At 41.8% G+C, this 18,841-nt stretch overlaps 1 protein-coding gene across 10 annotated transcripts in view; it reads right to left on the reverse strand.

The window, feature by feature from the left end:
* ZNF235 (zinc finger protein 235) overlaps positions 1 to 18,841 on the reverse strand; it is an 82,640-nt gene that overhangs the window by 23,371 nt on the left and 40,428 nt on the right. For all 10 annotated transcript variants that reach the window (XM_019932940.3, XM_019932942.3, XM_033846375.2 and 7 more), the window contains 2 exons: positions 16,834 to 16,960; positions 15,932 to 16,027 (listed from right to left, as the gene is read on the reverse strand). In XM_019932940.3, coding sequence (XP_019788499.2) covers positions 15,932 to 16,027; positions 16,834 to 16,960 — 223 coding nt within the window. The remainder of the gene's footprint in view (positions 1 to 15,931; positions 16,028 to 16,833; positions 16,961 to 18,841) is intronic.

Consider the following 18,841-nt stretch of genomic DNA (forward strand, 5'->3'; position numbering starts at 1 on the left):
TGCAGTGGTTAAGAATCTGCCTGCCAATGCAGGAGACACGGGTTCCAGCCCTGGTCCAGGAAGATCCCACATGCCACACAGCAGCATAGCCTGTAGGGCACAACTACTAAAGCCCGTGTGCCTAGAGCCCGTGCTCCACAACAAGAGAAGCCACTGCACTGGGAAGCCCACACACCGCAACGGAGAGTAGCCACTGCTCGCCACAACTAGAGAAAGCCTGCGCGCAGCAACGAAGACCCAATGCAGCCAAAAATAAATAAATTAAATAAATTAAAATCCAACAAATCTATGGTTACCAAAGGGGAAACGTGGGGGATAAGAGGGATAAAGTAGGAGCTTGGGATTAACACACACATTCTACTATATATAAAATAGATAACCAACAAGGGCCTACCATATAGCACAGGGAACTCTACTCAGTATTTTCTAATAACCTATATGGGTAAAGAATCTGAAAAAGAATGAATCTATGTATATGTATAACTGAATCACTTTGCTGTGCACCTGAAGCTAACAACATTGTAAATCAACAATACTCCAAACAAATTTTTAAAAAAGGAGGGAAGGAGCTTCAAGATGGTGGAGGAGTAAGACGTGGAGATCACCTTCCTCCCCACAAATACATCAGAAATACATCTACATGTAGAACAACAACTACAGAACACCTACTGAACGCTGGCAAAAGACCTCAGACTTCCCAAAAGGGTCTTGGTGCTCTGGCCAGGTGTCAGGCCTGTGCTTCTGAGGTGGCAGAGCTGAGTTCAGGACATTGGTCCACCAGAGACCTCCCGGCTCCATGAAATATCAAATGGCGAAAACTCTCCCAGAGATCTCCTTCTCAACACTAAGACCCAGCTCCACTCAACAACCAGCAAGCTACAGTGCTGGACATGCATGCCAAGCAACTAGCAAGACAGGAACACAACCCCACCCATTAGCAGAGAGGCTGCCTAACATCATCATAAGTTCACAGACACCCCAAAACACACCACTGGACGCGGTGCTGCCCACCGGAAAGACAAGATCCAGCCTCATCCACCAGAACACAGTAACTAGTCCTCTCCACCAGGAAGCCTACACAACCCACTGAAACAACCTTACCCACTGGGGGGGGACACAAAAACAACGGGAACTATGAATCTTCAGCCTGCAAAAAGGAGACCCCAAACACAGTAAGTTAAGCAAAATGAGAAGACAGAGAAACACACAGCAGATGAGGGAGCAAGGTAAAAGCCCACCAGACCAAACAAATGAGGAGGAAATAGGCAGTCTATGTGAAAAAGAATTCAGAGTAACAGTAAACATGATCCAAAATCTTGGAAACAGAATGGAGAAAATACAAGAAACATTTAATAGGGACCTAGAAGAACTAAAGAGCAAACAAACAATGATGAACAACACAATAAATGAAATTTAAAATTCTCTAGAAGGAATCAATAGCAGAATAACTGAGGCAGAACAGATAAGTGACCTGGAAGATAAAATAGTGGAAATAACTACTGCAGAGCAGAATAAAGAAAAAATAATGAAAAGAATGGAGGACAGTCTTAGAGACAACATTAAACACACCAACATTCGAATTATAGAGATCCCAGAAGAAGAAGAGAAAAAGAAAGGGACTGAGAAAATATTTGAAGAGATTATAGTTGAAAACTTTCCTAATATGGGAAAGGAAATAATCAAGTCCAGGAAGTACAAAGAGTCCCATACAGGATAAATCCAAGGAGAAACATGCCCAGACACATATTAATCAAACTATCAAAAATTAAATACAAAGAAAAAGTATTAAAAACAGCAAGGGAAAAACAACAAATAACATACAACGGAATCCCCATGAGGTTAACAGCTGATCTTTCAGCAGAAACTCTGCAAGCCAGAAGGAAGTGGCAAGACGTATTTAAAGTGATGAAAGGGGGGTGCTGGGAAGATGGTGGAAGAGTAAGACGCGGAGATCACCTTCCTCCCCACAGATACACCAGAAATACATCTACACGTGGAAAAACTCCTACAGAACACCTACTGAATGCTGGCAGAAGACCTCAGACCTCCCAAAAGGCAAGAAACTCCCCAGTACCTGGGCAGGGCAAAAGAAAAAACAGAGACAAAAGAATGGGGACGGCACCTGCACCAGTGGGAGGGAGCTGTGAAGGAGGAAAGGTCTCCACACACTAGGAAGCCCCTTCGCGGGCGGAGACTGCGGGAGACAGAGCGGGGAGCTTCGGAGCCGCGGAGGAGAGCGCAGCCACAGGGGTGCGGAGGACAAAGCGGAGAGATTCCCGCATAGAGGATCGGTGCGACCAGTACTCACCAGCCCGAGGGGCTTGTCTGCTCACCCGCAGGGGCGGGCAGGGCTGGGAGCTGAGGCTCCTCAGCGCAGGGAGAGGACAGGGGTTGGCGGCTCGAACACAGCCTGAAGGGGTTAGTGCACCACGGCTAGCCGGGAGGGAGTCCAGGGAAAAGTCTGCACCTGCTGAAGAGGCAAGAGATTTTTTCTTCCCTCTTTGTTTCCTGGTGCGCGAGGAGAGGGGTTTAAGAGCGCTGCTTAAAGGAGCTCCAGAGACTGGCGCAAGCCGCAGCTAAAAGCGTGAATCCCAGAGACAGGCGCGAGCCGCGGCTAAAAGCGCGGACCCCAGGGACGGGCGGGAGACGCTAAGGCTGCTGCTGCCGCCACCAAGAAGCCTGTGTGCGAGCACAGGTCACTATCCACAGCCCCCTTCCGGGGAGCCCGTGCAGCCCGCCACTGCCAGGTTCCCGGGATCCAGGGACAACTTCCCAGGGAGAACGCACAGCGGGCCTCAGCTGGTGCAACATCACACCGGCCTCTGCCGCCGCAGGCCCGCCCCGCACGCCGTGCCCCTCCCTCCCCCCGGGCTGAGTGCGCCAGAGCCCCCGAATCAGCGGCTCCTTTAACCCTGTCCTGTCTGAGCAAAAAGCAGACGCCCTCCAGTGACCTACACGCAGAGGCAGGGCCAAATACAAAGCTGAGCCTCTGTGAGCTGTGAGAACAAAGAAGAGAAAGGGAAATCTCTCCCAGCAGCCTCAGAAGCAGCGGATTAAAGCTCCACATCAACTTGATGTGCCCTGCATCTGTGGAATACATGAATAGACAACGAGTCATCCCAAACTGAGGAGGTGGGCTTCGAGAGCAAGATCTATGATTTTTTCCCCCTTTCCTCTTTTTGTGAATGTGTATGTGTATGCTTCTGTGTGAGATCTTGTCTGTATAGCTTTGCTTCCACCATTTGTCCTAGGGTTCTATCCGGCCATTGTTGTTTTCTTATTTAAAAAAATTTTTTCTTAATAATTAATTTTAATTTTAATAACTCTATTAAACTTTACCTTCTTTCCTTTCTCTCTCTCTCTTTCCTTCCTTCCCTCCTTTAGACAACGAATCATCCCAAATTGAGGAGGTGGACTTTGAGAGCAAGATTTATGATTTTTTCCCCCTTCACCTCTTTTTGTGAAGGTGTATGTGTATGCTTCTGTGTAAGATTTTGTCTGTATAGCTTTGCTTCCACCATTTGTCCTAAGGTTCTATCCGTCCTTTTTTTTAATAAATAATTATTTTTTAATTCAATAACTATTATACTTTATTTTATTTTACTGTATCTTCTTTCTTTCTGTCTTTTTCCTTCCTTCCCTCCTCCCTCCCTCCCTTCTTTCCTTCTTACCTTCTTCCATTTTCTTTCTTCTTTCCTTCCTTCCTTCCTTCCTTCCCTTTCTTTCTTTCTTCCTACTTCTACTAATTCTCTCTACTTTGTCTCCCTTTTATTCTGAGCCGTGTGGATGAAAGGCTCTTGCTGCTCCAGCCAGGAGTCAGAGCTCTGCCTCTGAGGTGAGAGAGCCAACTTCAGGACACTGGTCAACAACAGACCTCCCAGCTCCACATAATATCAAATGGCGAAAATCTCCTAGAGACCTCCATCTTAACACCAGCACCCAGCTTCACTCAACGACCAGCAAGCTACAGTGCTGGACAACCTATGCCAAACAACTAGCAAAACAGGAACACAACCCCACCCATTAGCAGAAAGGCTGCCTAAAATAATAATAAGTCCACAGACACCCCAAAACACACCACCAGACGTGGACCTGCCCACCAGAAAGACAAGATCCAGCCTCATCCACCTGAACACGGGCACTAGTCCCCTCCACCAGGAAGCCTACACAACCCACTGAACCAACCTTAGCCACTGGAGACAGACATCAAAAACAGCGGGAACTACGAACCTGCAGTCTGCAAAAAGGAGACCCCCAAACACAGTTAGATAAGCAAAATGAGAAGACAGAAAAACACCCAGCAGATAAAGGAGCAAGATAAAAATGCACCAGACCTAACAAATGAAGAGGAAATAGGCAGTCTACCTGAAAAAGAATTCAGAATAATGATAGTAAAGATGATCCAAAATCTTGGAAATAGAATGGACAAAATGCAAGAAACATTTAACAAGGACCTAGAAGAAATAAAGATGAAACAAGCAACGATGAACAACACAATAAATGAAATTAAAAGTACTCTAGATGGGATCAATAGCAGAATAACTGAGGCAGAAGAACGGATAAGTGACCTGGAAGATAAAATAGTGGAAATAACTACTGCAGAGCAGAATAAAGAATGAAAAGAACTGAGGACAGTCTCAGAGACCTCTGGGACAACATTAAACGCACCAATATTCAAATTATAGGGGTTCCAGAAGAAGAAGGGAAAAAGAAAGGGACTGAGAGAATATTTGAAGAGATTATAGTTGAAAACTTCCCTAATATGGGAAAGGAAATAGTTAATCAAGTCCAGGAAGCACAGAGAGTCCCATACAGGATAAATCCAAGGAGAAATACGCCAAGACACATATTAATCAAACTGTCAAAAATTAAATACAAAGAAAGCATATTAAAAGCAGCAAGGGAAAAATAACATACAAGGGAATGCCCATAAGGTTAACAGCTGATCTCTCAGCAGGAACTCTGCAAGCCAGAAGGGAGTGGCAGGACATACTGAAAGTGATGAAGGAGAAAAACCTGCAACCAAGATTACTCTACCCAGCCAGGATCTCATTCAGATTTGATGGAGAAATTAAAACCTTTACAGACAAGCAAAAGCTGAGAGAGTTCAGCACCACCAAACCAGCTTTACAACAAATGCTAAAGGAACTTCTCTAGACAAGAAACACAAGAGAAGGAAAAGACCTATAATAACGAACCCAAAACAATTTAGAAAATGGGAATAGGAACATACATATTGATAATTACCTTAAATGTAAATGGACTAAATGCTCCCACCAAAAGACACAGATTGGCTGAATGGATACAAAAACAAGACCCTTATATATGCTGTCTACAAGAGACCCACTTCAGACCTAGAGACACATACAGACTGAAAGTAAGGGGATGGAAAAAGATATTCCATGCAAATGGAAAACAAAAGAAAGCTGGAGTAGCAATTCTCATATCAGACAAAATAGACTTTAAAATAAAGACTATTAGAAGAGACAAAGAAGGACACTACATAATGATTAAGGGATCGATCCAAGAAGATATAACAATTGTAAATATTTATGCACCCAACATAGGAGCACCTCAATACATAAGGCAAAAACTAACAGCCATAAAAGGGGAAATCGACAGTAACACATTCATAGTAGGGGACTTAAATACCCCACTTTCACCAATGGACAGATCATCCAAAATGAAAATAAATAAGGAAACACAAGCTTCAAATGATACATTAAACAAGATGGACTTAATTGGTATTTATAGGATATTCTATCCAAAAACAACAGAATACACATTTTTCTCAAGTGCTCATGGAACATTCTCCAGGATAGATCATATCTTGGGTCACAAATCAAGCCTTGGTAAATTTAAGAAAATAGAAATTGTATCAAGTATCTTTTCCGACCACAATGCCATGAGACTAGATATCAATTACAGGAAAAGTTCTGTAAAAAATACAAACACATGGAGGCTAAACAATACACTACTTAATAACAAAGTGATCACTGAAGAAATCAAAGAAGAAATAAAAAAATACCTAGAAACAAATGACAATGGAGACATGACGACCCAAAACCTATGGGATGCAACAAAAGCAGTTCTAAGAGGGAAGTTTATAGCAATACAAGCCCACCTTAAGAAGCAGGAATCATCTCGAATAAACAACCTAACCTTGCACCTCAAGCAATTAGAGAAAGAAGAACAAAAAACCCCCAAAGTTAGCAGAAGGAAAGAAATCATAAAAATCAGATTAGAAATAAATGAAAAAGAAATGAAGGAAACAATAGCAAAGATCAATAAAACTAAAAGCTGGTTCTTTGAGAAGATAAACAAAATTGATAAACCCTTAGCCAGACTCATCAAGAAAAAAAGGGAGAAGACTCAAAATCAATAGAATTAGAAATGAAAAAGGAGAGGTAACAACTGACACTGCAGAAATAAAAAAGATCATGAGAGATTACTACAAGCAACTCTATGCCAATAAAATGGACAATCTGGAAGAAATGGACAAATTCTTAGAAATGCACAAACTGCCAAGACTGAATCAGGAAGAAATAGAAAATATGAACAGACCAATCACAAGCACTGAAATTGAAACTGTGATTAAAAGTCTTCCAACAAACAAAAGCTCAGGACCAGATGGCTTCACAGGCGAATTCTATCAAACATTTAGAGAAGAGCTAACACCTATCCTTCTCAAACTCTTCCAAAATATAGCAGAGAGAGGAACACTCCCAAACTCCTTCTACGAGGCCACCATCACCTTGATACCAAAACCAGACAAGGATGTCACAAAGAAAGAAAACTACAGGCCAATATCACTGATGAACATAGATGCAAAAATCCTCAACAAAATACTAGCAAACAGAATCCAACAGCACATTAAAAGGATCATACACCATGATCAAGAGGGGTTTATTCCAGGAATGCAAGGATTCAATATATGCAAATCAATCAATGTGATAAACCATATTAACAAATTGAAGGAGAAAAACCATATGATCATCTCAATAGATGCAGAGAAAGCTTTTGACAAAATTCAACACCCATTTATGATAAAAACCCTGCAGAAAGTAGGCATAGAGGGAACTTTCCTCAACATAATAAAGGCCATATATGACAAGCCCACAGCCAACATCATCCTCAATGGTGAATAATTGAAAGCATTTCCACTAAGATCAGGAACAAGACAAGGTTGCCCACTCTCACCACTCTTATTCAACATAGTTTTGGAAGTTTTAGCCACAGCAATCAGAGAAGAAAAGGAAATAAAAAGAATCCAAATCGGAAGAGAAGAAGTAAAGCTGTCACTGTTTGCAGATGACATGATCCTATATATAGAGAATCCTAAAGATGCTACCAGAAAACTACTAGAGCTAATCAATGAATTTGGTAAAGTGGTAGGATACAAAATTAATGCACAGAAATCTCTGGCATTCCTATATACTAATGATGAAAAATCTGAAAGTGAAATCAAGAAAACACTCCCATTTACCACTGCAACAAAAAGAATAAAATATCTAGGAATAAACCTACCTAAGGAGACAAAAGACCTGTATGCAGAAAACTATAAGACACTGATGAAAGAAATTAAAGATGATACAAACAGATGGAGAGATATACCATGTTCTTGGATTGGAGGAATCGACATTGTGAAAACGACTATACTACCCAAAGCAATCTACAGATCAATGCAATCCCTATCAAACTACTGATGGCATTTTTCACAGAACTAGAACAAAAAATTTCACAATTTGTATGGAAACACAAAAGACCCCGAAAATCCAAAGCAATCTTGAAAAAGAAAAACGGAGCTGGAGGAATCAGGCTCCCAGACCTCAGACTATACTACAAAGCTTCAGTAATCAAGACAGTATGGTACTGGCACAAAAACAGAAATATAGATCAATGGAACAGGATAGAAAGCCCAGAGATAAGCCCACGCTCATATGGTTACCTTGTTTTTGATAAAGGAGGGAAGAATATACAATGGAGAAAAGACATCTTCAATAAGTGGTGCTGGGAAACTGGACAGCTACATGTAAAAGAATGAAATTAGGGGCTTCCCTGGTAGCACAGTAGTTAGAACCTGCCTGCCAATGCAGGGGACACGGATTCGAGCCCTGGTCTGGGAAGACACCACATGCCACGGAGCAACTAAGCCCGTGCACCACAACTACTGAAGCCTGTGCACCTAGAGCCTGTGCTCTGCAACAAGAGAAGCCACCACAATGAGAAGCCTGTGCACTGCAACAAACAGTAGCCCCCACTCACTGCAACTAGAGAAAGCCCACGCACAGTAATAGAGAAAGACCCAACAAAGCCAAAATTAAAATAAATAATTTTTAAAAACAATTAAATTAGAACACTCCCTAACACCATACACAAAAATAAACTTAAAATGGATTAAAGACCTAAATGTAAGGTCAGACACTATAAAACTCTTAGAGGAAAACATAGGCAGAACACTCTATGACATAAATCACAGCAAGATCCTTTCTGACCCACCTCTTAGAGTAATGGAAATAAAAACAAAAATAAACAAGTGGGACCTAATGAAACTTAAAAGCTTTTGCACAGCAAAGGAAACCATAAACAAGACGGAAAGACAGCCCTCAGAATGGGAGAAAATATTTGCAAGTGAAGCAACCGACGAAGGATTAATCTCCAAAATTTACAAGCAGCTCATGCAGCTCAATATCAAAAAAACAAACAACCCAATCCAAAAATGGGCAGAAGACCTAAACAGACATTTCTCCAAAGAAGATATACAGATTGCCAACAAACACATGAAAGGATGCTCAACATCACTAATCACTAGAGAAATGCGAATCAAACTACAATGAGGTATCACCTCACACCAGTCAGAATGGCCATCATCAAAAAGTCTACAAACCATAAATGCTGGAGATGGTGTGGAGGAAAGGGAACCCTCTTGCACTGTTAGTGGGAATGTGAATTGATACACCCACTACAGAGAACAGTATAGAGGTTCGTTAAAAAAAATAAAAATAGAACTACCATACGACCCAGCAATCTCACTACTGGGCATATACCCTGAGAAAACCATAATTCAAAAAGAGTCATGTACCACAATGTTCACTGCAGCTCTATTTACAGTAGCCAGGACATGGAAGCAACCCAAGTGTCCATCGACAGATGAATGGATAAAGAAGATGTGGCACATTTATACAACGGAATATTACTCAGCCATAAAAAGAAACCAAATTGAGTTATTTGTAGTGAGGTGGATGGACCCAGCGACTGTCATACGGAGTGAAGTAAGTCAGAAAGAGAAAAATAAATACCGTATGCTGACACATATATAAGGAATCTAAAAAAAAAAAGGTTCTGAAGAACCTAGGGGCAGGACAGGAATAAAGACGCAGACGTAGAGAATGGACTTGAGGACACAGGGAAGGGGAAGGGGAAGCTGGGACAAAGTGAGAGAGTGTCATGGACTTATATATACTACCAAATGTAAAACAGACAGCTAGTGGGAAGCAGCCACATAGCACAGGGAGATCAGCTCGGTGCTTTGTGACCACCTAGAGGGGTGGGATAGGGAGGGTGGGAGGGAGATGCAAGAGGGAGGAGATATGGGGATATATGTATAGCTGTTTCACTTTGTTATAAAGCAGAAACTAACACACCACTGTAAAGCAATTACACTCCAATAAAGATGTTAAAAAATAAATAATTTTTAAAAAATTTTTGAAAAGAAAAAAAAGACTTTCAATGGCATTTCTTTGACTTACTTGATTTTGACTGGTTTGGGTCTTGGGGACCATGGTTCCAAGCATATCCAAACAGAGGGAATTATCCTGCATATAGTTATAAAAAGAAAAAAAATCACTCTGGCTCATGGGATTCTCTCAAAAGCTTTAAATGCGTGTTCACAGCTGCTGACTGCCAAGCATATGATTTCCCTAAGATGAGAACATCAGAAGAGGAAGAAGAGAGGCTTCCCTGGTGGTGCAGTGGTTAAGAATCCGCCTGCCAATGCAGGGGACACGGGTTCAAGCCCTTGTCCGGGAAGATCCCACATGCCGCGGAGCAACTAAGCCCGTGCACCACAACTACTGAGCCTGCGCTCTAGAGCCCACGAGCCACAACTACTGAGCCCACATGCTACAGCTACTGAAGCCCACACGCCTAGAGCCTGTGCTCCACAACAAGAGAAGTCACCACAATGAAGCCTGTGCACTGCAACGAAGATCCAATGCAGCCAAAAATAATACAAATACATTTTTAAAAAAATTTACAAGGAAAAGGAAGAAGAGTGACTGACTTAAGGATTATGTATCTGGAACCCATGACCTGCGAATGTCACGGGGATTAAATAAAACCACGACCTATGGACTCCACGTCAGGGATCAACAAAGTTGCAAGAATCACAGGGCAATAGCGGAGAATGGCATTAATGCCTTACATTTTGATGACATCTCTCAGATAAGTTGAGACTTTGATAAGGTTAAGAAATAACAAGCCCCAAATGGGGTCATCTGCCCCCATGACAGCAAACCAAGACATAACTGCAGTTTCAACCCCTCTCAGGAAGGTGGCCTTTAAACACACACTCTGAAATCTCCACATCAGCACCAGTGAGGTAACCTGCATAAGAAGACGCCTCCCTAAAAAGATGAGCTGGCCTAAATCATTTCTTTTCTTCTGCTAACAACTTCCTTCCCCCACCCCCTTTCTGCCTATAAAAAACCTTCCATTTTGTACAGCTCCTTGGGGGGTCCTTGTAATTGCTAGGTAGAATGCTGCTCTATTCAAGAACTGCTTGCAAACTATTATACGTAGGATAGATAAACAACAAGGTCCTACTGTATAGCACAGGGAACTATATTCAACATCCTGTGATAGACCATAATGAAAAAGAATGTATACATATAACTGAACCACTTTGTTGTACAGAAGAAATGAACACAACATTGTAAATCAACTCTACTTCAATAAATTTAAAAAATTAAAAAAGAATTGCTTGATAGGGCCAATTAGATTTTAAAAAGTACTATACCAATGTGAAATTTGTAGTTTTGACAAATTTACCTTGGTCAGGTAGGGTGTTAACAGTGGGCAAACCAGGTGAGGCACTTGCGGGAACTTTCTACACTATCTACGTACCATTTCTGTAACTCTCAAATTATAAATTTTCAAAAAGGGTGAATTTTACTTTATGTCAGTTGTTTCTCAGTAAGGTTGATTAAGAAGCATTTTAACTAAAAAGCATTTTGATTAGTGCACAATTATACCATTCTCCACTAAAAGGAACCAGGAGTCCTTGGGCAGATGGCTGATTCTAAGGCTGGGTAAGAAAAATACAAGATGACACGGAGGACTTTGTAGAGTCAGAAGGAAAGGAAACGCTCCAAAAACAAAAGGATGAGGCGAGGCACAGTGGTATAGGAGCCAACCTGAAAGAGCTCCCAATGGTCAAAGCAGGAACAATTTGACAGCAAAATAAACAATGCCATGTTGGATATAACCCAAAGTAAAAATAAATATACACGCATCCATACTGATCATAGGATAGGCATGAGGTGACTTCTTGCTGTGGACAGACACTGATGTATCTGTGGGTGATGTGACATACTCCAGCAAAAAAGGAGTTGGAGGATGCGTAAAACGGGAATGGCAGAAAGTGACAACTGTTGAGACGGTATGAATATATAGACTATGCTATACTATTTTCATTACTTCTGCATTTTAATATTTCCAAAATAAAATGTTTAAAGCCATGGAAAGGAGAAAAACCAGATCATCCAGATGGTGTGTGTATGTGGGGAAGGCAGAGAAGCAGAGAATTAACTTTTTAAATCGTCAGTTCAATTTTCAATAAAAAACATGATGATGAATGTTAAAACTGAACTCAACTGTAGGGTTACACATGGGATCCCATTAGATCATTTTTTTTTATCACGTATGCCCCCAGGTTGGTGGTTTATTAAATGATTACCTTAATGAAGCACATACACAATTTTAGGATTAACTAATTTTCTACATTTTATACGTTTTTGAAATTCTTCCACTTCTGTAGTAGATGCTACACTTGCAGGAAAATGGCAAATTGGCAGTTTGGGGGTCCACAAAAACGTTAACAGGTTTAAATCAGCGCCTCTACTAAGAGCAAACAGGCTTTAAGGCCTGACTCACCCACTTACAAGCTATATGACATTTTCAAAGGCATAAGTTTCATCCCATAAAAAACAGATCATCACCCAGGTGGTCAGGACTATTGCAAGGATTAAATGTATAAGGTGCTTTGTCTTTTTTTTATTTTTTTTTTGGCTGTGCTGGGCAGCTTGCAGGATCTTAGTTCCCCAACCAGGGATTGAACCTGGGCCCTCAGCAGTGAAAGTGCAGAGTACTAACCCTGGACTGCCAGGGAATTCCCAAGGTGTTTCTTCTAATACTTATGATAAATGAGTTCAGAGTAATACCAAATTACACAAACTTACTCAGAATTGCAAAAGGTTCATTTCAGTAATTTCTTTTTTTTTTTTAACACAGATTCTCCTTGTCTACACAGCTGCATCTGTGACGTCTATAAATATCACATTTGAAAAGTCTACCAGAAAACTTCACCTAGGTCATGTGATTGTTTAAGTATCAGGGGAGAGGGGCAGAGAGGATAAGATAAATGGCAGAGAAGATGACTGCCTGGCTGGGAATACGGATTCCACACACAAAAAAACTGTTAAAACCAGCAAATGAATTAAAAGTAGCAAGATACAATGTCAACATACAAAAATTAGTTGCATTTCTAGCCACTGTGGAAAACAGTATGGAAGTTCCTCAGAAAACTAAAAACAGAGTTGCCATATGATCCAGCAATCCCACTCCTGCACACATACCCAGATAGAACTACTATTCAAAGAGATGCATGCACCCCTATGTTCACAGCAGCACTACTCACAATAGCCAAGACATGGAAACAACCTACCTGTCCATCAGCAGATGACTGGATGAAGAAGATGTGGTATATGTATACAATGGAATAGTACTCGGCCATTAAAAAGAAGGAAATAATGCCATTTGCAGCAACGTGGATGGAACTACAGATTATCATACTAAGCAAAGTCAGAAAAAGACAAATACCATATGATATCACTTATATGTAGAATCTAAAAAATGACACAAATGAACCTATAAAAAAAAAATGAACCTATCTATGAAACAGAATGACAGACACAGAGAACAGATTGGTGGTTGCCAAGGTGGAGGGGTGGGGAAGGGATGGAGTGGGAGGCTGGGATTGGCAGATGCAAACTATCATATACAGAATGGATAAACAGCAAGGTCCTACTATATAGCACAGAGAACTATTGATATATTCAGTACCCTGTGATAAACCATAATGGAAAAGAATATTTAAAAAAAAGAATGTATATACATGTATAACTGAATCACTTTGCTCTACAGCAGTAAATTAACACTGCAAATCAACTATACTTCAATTTAAAAAAATCGCATTTCTATACACAATGAACAGTTTGAAAACGAAATAAAACAATTCCATTTACAATAGCGTCAAAAAGAATAAAATACTTAGGAATGAACCAAGGAGGTGAAAGGCTTGTACACTGAAAGCTACAAAACACTGGTAAAAGAAATTAAAGACATTAAAAAAATGGAGTGACATCTCATGTTCACAGACAGGGAGATCTAATGTTACTTTGTCAGTGCTACCTAAAGGGATCTACAGATTCAATCCCTGTCAAAATCCCAACACACAAATAGGAAAACTCATCCTAAAGTTCATATGGAATCTCGCGGGAACCCAAATAGCCAAAACAATCCTGAAAAATTAGAAGAAGGTTGGTGGACTCACACCCTGATTTTAAAACTTATAAAGCTAACCAAAACAGTGTGGTATTGGCGTCAAGACAGACATACAAACAGACCAAGGCAACAGACCAGAGAGCCCAGAAATAAACCACTGGTTTATGGTCAAATGATTTTGGACAAGGGGGCCAAGACCATTCAATGGGGAAAGGACCATCTTTTCAACAAATGGTTCTGGGAAAGCTGGATATTCACACGCAGAAGAATGAGGTTGGACCCCTCCTTACACCATATACAAAAATCAACTCAAAATGCATCAGACCTAAACATAACAGCTAAAACTATAAACCCCCTAGAAGAAAACAGTAAAAGCTGCATGACGTTGGAGTTGGCAATGGTTTCTTAGATACGACACCAAAGGCACAGGCGACAACAAAAAAAATTGACAAATTTCACGTCATGAAAATTAAAAACTTTTCTGCATTAAAAGACCTTCTCCAGGCTTCCCTGGTGGCGCAGTGGTTGAGAGTCCACCTGCCGATGCAGGGGACACGGGTTCGTGCCCCGGTCCGGGAAGATCCCACATGCCGCAGAGCGGCTGGGCCCGTGAGCCATGGCCGCCGAGCCTGCGCGTCCGGAACCTGTGCTCCGCAATGGGAGAGGCCACAACAGTGAGAGGCCCGCATACCGCAAAAAAAAAAAAAAAAAAAAAAAAAAAAAAGACCTTCTCCATGAAGTAAAAAGGCCACACACAGAATGAGAGAAAATACTTGTAAATCATATACCTGATGAGGGATATTCAAATTACACAAAGAACTCCTAAAAACAACAAACACCCTGATTCAAAAACGAGCAAAAGACTTGCATAGACATTTCTCCAAAGAAGATAAACATGTGGCCAATAAGAATATAAAAAGATGCTAAACATCACGAATCATTAGAAAAATGCAAATCAAAAACAATGGGATACCACTTCATACCCATTAGGATGGCTACTATAAAAAACAAACAAAAAACAAGTATTGGTGAGGATGCTACCAACTGGAACCCTTCTGCATTCCTGGTGGGAATGTAAAATGCTGCAGCTACCATGGAAAAAAGTATGGCAGTGTCTCAAAAAATTAGAGAATTACCACATGATCCAGCATTTCTACCTGGGGTATATACACAAAAGAATGAAAAGCAGAGACTTGAACAGATATCTGGACACCCACGTTCACAGCAGCAGCATTCACAATAACCAAAAGGTTGCGAACAACCCAAATGTCCATCGACAGATGAAGAAAATGTGCTCTATACATACAATGCGGTATTATTCAGCCTTCAAAAAGGAAATTCTGACACACCGTAACGTGGACGAACCTCGGAGATACCATGCGAAGTGCAATAAGCCAGACACAAAACGACAGATACTGTATGACAGAGACAGAAGGTAGAACAGCGGTTACTAGGGCCTGCGGGTAGGGAGAGAACAAGGCCTTGTTTAATGGGGACAGTTTCTGTTTGGGAAGATGAAAAAGTTCTGGAGATGAACAGTGTTGATGGTTCCACAACAGTGTGAATGTACTTAACACCACTGAACTGTATACTTAAAGATGATTAAAATGATAAATTTTGTTATGTTTTTCTACAATTAAAAACATATATATATACTAGGAAGTCTGGAGGTGTTGTACTTAGACACAAATGAAGGTGATGGAGTGAAGACGGTATTTTAAAAGGGGTGGTCAAGGAAGGCTGTAGGTGAGATGAACTTCCGAGCAGAGACATGAATGAATAGGAGAGAGGGGCTGGAGGTTTGTGGGGTAGCAGCCTCCCAGCCAGAGAAAAGAGAGGAAAAGGTCCTCACGCAGAAGCGTAACCCTCGTATTTGAGGAACCAGTGAGGCTGGCAGAGGGCAAGGCAGGGGGAAATGACAGGAGAAAAATGCAGACTGTTAAGGCTGGGTGAACGGACACCACTACAGGGGCCCCTTAAATACGTTGGATTTTATTCTGAGTGAAATGGGGAGCCAGGGGAGCGCCTGAAGTAGAGGAGTGTGATGTGACTGAGGTTTTCAAAGGGCCTCTTTGCCTGCCGTACAGAGAAGAGACAGATTATCCAGAACAGAGGCAGGATAATGGGACTGTAGCAGCGAGGTCCTCACCTGAATGCCCACCTCTCTGGGTCTGGACCTCCGTCATCCAAAGTTTCTCCTCTCTCTCCAACTGGGATATCATATCTGGCTTGGAGGACTGGTGCCCTGAGAAAACATTAAAGGGAAAAAAGTACTGAACAATTTTGGTTCCAATCCCATGATGGAAGGCTCCGCCCACCCCCCCAAAGTTTATTGAACATTTTTGATCAGACCTGTTGTGAGAAATACATTCTCATTAGAAACACGTGACTATCCCCACGAATCACTGAAACAAAAGACTAAATGACCTGTGTCATCACGTCCTTTGCAGAGTCTCACTGTATTTACTGCAAGCGCTGCAGTTATTGCTACGATGTGCACCACTCTCGCTAAGGAGCTCTGACACTGCTACTTTATTCTACATTATTACAAGACTTAGTACTAAATTAATTTCATGCCCCACCAATGGATCATGACCCACCAATTTAAAAAAAATATAATATGTAAAGCAACTATACTCCAATAAAAATTAATTTAAAAAAATTAAAAAAGGTATGAAAGTGGGGGAGAGAGGGATAAATCAGGAGATTGGGATGAAAAAAAAAGATATAATATGAAATAAGGAGCCAGGTGCAGCCAAGCTCAACTGCTCACTTACAGTGCAGTTACAAAAGAAACGTTTGCCTTGGAATAAAGACTAGAAACATCTTGTCTCTATGCTCCAAAGGGACTGGAAAACTCTGGGTCTCTAAGGAGTCCCAAAGCCTGGAAGTCACGGGCAGAGGCCAGGGATGTTACTAAACATCCTATAATGCACAGGAGAGTCCCCATGACAAAGAAACCATCTGGCCCCAAAAGGCAGTAGTACCGAGGTTGGGAAACCCGGCCCATGGGGAATGATGCCAAGTCACAGGGAGGGCGCCCGTCCTCACCCACTGAGAGCAGGTTCCGGAAGTTCTCCAGCATCACCTCTCGGTACAGCTTCCTCTGGGTGGAGTCCAGCAGCCCCAGCTCTTCCTCCGTGAAGGTCACGGCCACGTCCTTGAAGGTCACCGCCTCCTACGACACCAAACACATGTAGCTTTAATCTTACAAGCAACCGCCCCTGGGAGCAGGGCAGCACTGGGAAGGTGGAGGAGGCATGTGGGAGGCCGTTCCAGATTCTAAGCGACCTGAACCACTCTTCTTAGGACACCGTCTCCTCTTCCCCTTCCACAGTTACACCAAAGATGCTGGAGTGGTGGGGTCGGTGGAGGAAGGAACGACAAGAAAAAATCTTAAAACCTTATATACATGCAATATGGTGCCTTTTATATAGCTGTGTCTCTAGAACTGTCACGGTTACGTTAAGGCATACACGCATTTTACAATGTCACTGAAAGTCCCAAATTTTGTAAGAAATGTTGAGTTAATTTAGTCCAAACGGTATTTACAATAATAGTGCCTATCTCCTTCTCTCACTAGGCAGTACCACTATTTTGTCAATGACTGCCAATCTAAACAGCCTTCAGTACCTCCGTGGGGGCAGGTAGGTAGTTCATTCTGTCCCAGGTACACGCTGTACCTGTCAACTGTGGCAGCATTCAGTGTCAAGGTTAAGAGCACAGGCTTTGGAGACTGACTGCCTCAGTTCACACTCTAAGGCTCTGTCCATTACTACCTTTGTGACCTTGGACAAGTCACCTAACTTCTCAATACCTCAATTTCCCCATCTGTACAAGGGCACACCATCATAGGGTACTTGATGGGATTAAATGAGAATATGCGAAGGGTTTAGGATATATCTGACACTTTTTTTTTTTCCCCCACCTCGCTGCACAGCATGCGGGATCTTAGTTCCCCGACCAGGGATCGAACCTGTGCCCCATTCAGTGGAAGCGTGGAGTCTTAACCACTTGGACCTCCAGGGAGTATCACGTTAGATACTCAAAAAATGTCAGCCATCACTATTACTATTATCATCATTATTCACGGCTGCATGGTATTTCATAAAAGTGAAAAAATATACATTTAACCGTTCCAAATAATTAACAATACAATAATTTAAGATTTTAAACTTACTAATAATGCTGCAAAAAACGCATTAGCCAACTTAGCCAACTTGTCTGGTTATTTCCTTAGGCTAAGTTCCAAGAAGTGGCAACTACACTGTCAAAAAAAATATGCACCTTTGCTAGTAAAATGGCAATTCTCCCAATTAACTCTTCCTGTCACAGATCAAAAGTGTTCCTGATTCTCCATACTCTGGCCCAAATTGGACATTATCTTACTTTTTTTTTTTTTTTTTGTGGTACGCGGGCCTCTCACTGTTGTGGCCTCTCCCGTTGTGGAGCACAGGCTCTGGACGCGCAGGCTCAGCGGCCATGGCTAACGGGCCCAGCCGCTCCGCGGCATGTGGGATCTTCCCGGACCGGGGCACGAACCCGTATCCCCTGCATTGGCAGGCAGACCCTCAACCACTGTGCCACCAGGGAAGCCCTATCTTACTTCTTAAATCTTGGGTAATTTGGTAAGTGATAAAAACAGCTCTTTTTAAAAATTTCCATTTATTTAACTTCATCAAAACATCTCTTTCAGTATTTTCCCCCCACATATCGCTTGTTCATTTGCCTTGCTTGTAATCCTACTGAGGTAGCTGATGCATCAGTAAGATTCCTATGAAGAACATTAAGCCTTTTCTAGCATGTACAAATTCCCACCTTCACCCCTCACTCCTGTTTCCTGTGTCTCATGCCTTAGCATATGGTGTTTTCCTTTATGACAATTAAAATTATTTCTCTAGGGAATTCCCTGGCAGGCCAGTGGTTAGGACTCGGTGCTTCCACTGCCAGGGTCCCGGGTTCAATCCCTGGCCAAGGAACTAAGATCCCACAAGCTGCTCAGCAAAAAAAAAAAAAAAAAAAAAAAGTTATCTGTCTAAAGACTTAGCCCATCTCGACA

This window comes from Tursiops truncatus, chromosome 19, assembly GCF_011762595.2.
Source record: "Tursiops truncatus isolate mTurTru1 chromosome 19, mTurTru1.mat.Y, whole genome shotgun sequence".
Classification (NCBI taxonomy): Eukaryota; Metazoa; Chordata; class Mammalia; order Artiodactyla; family Delphinidae; genus Tursiops; species Tursiops truncatus.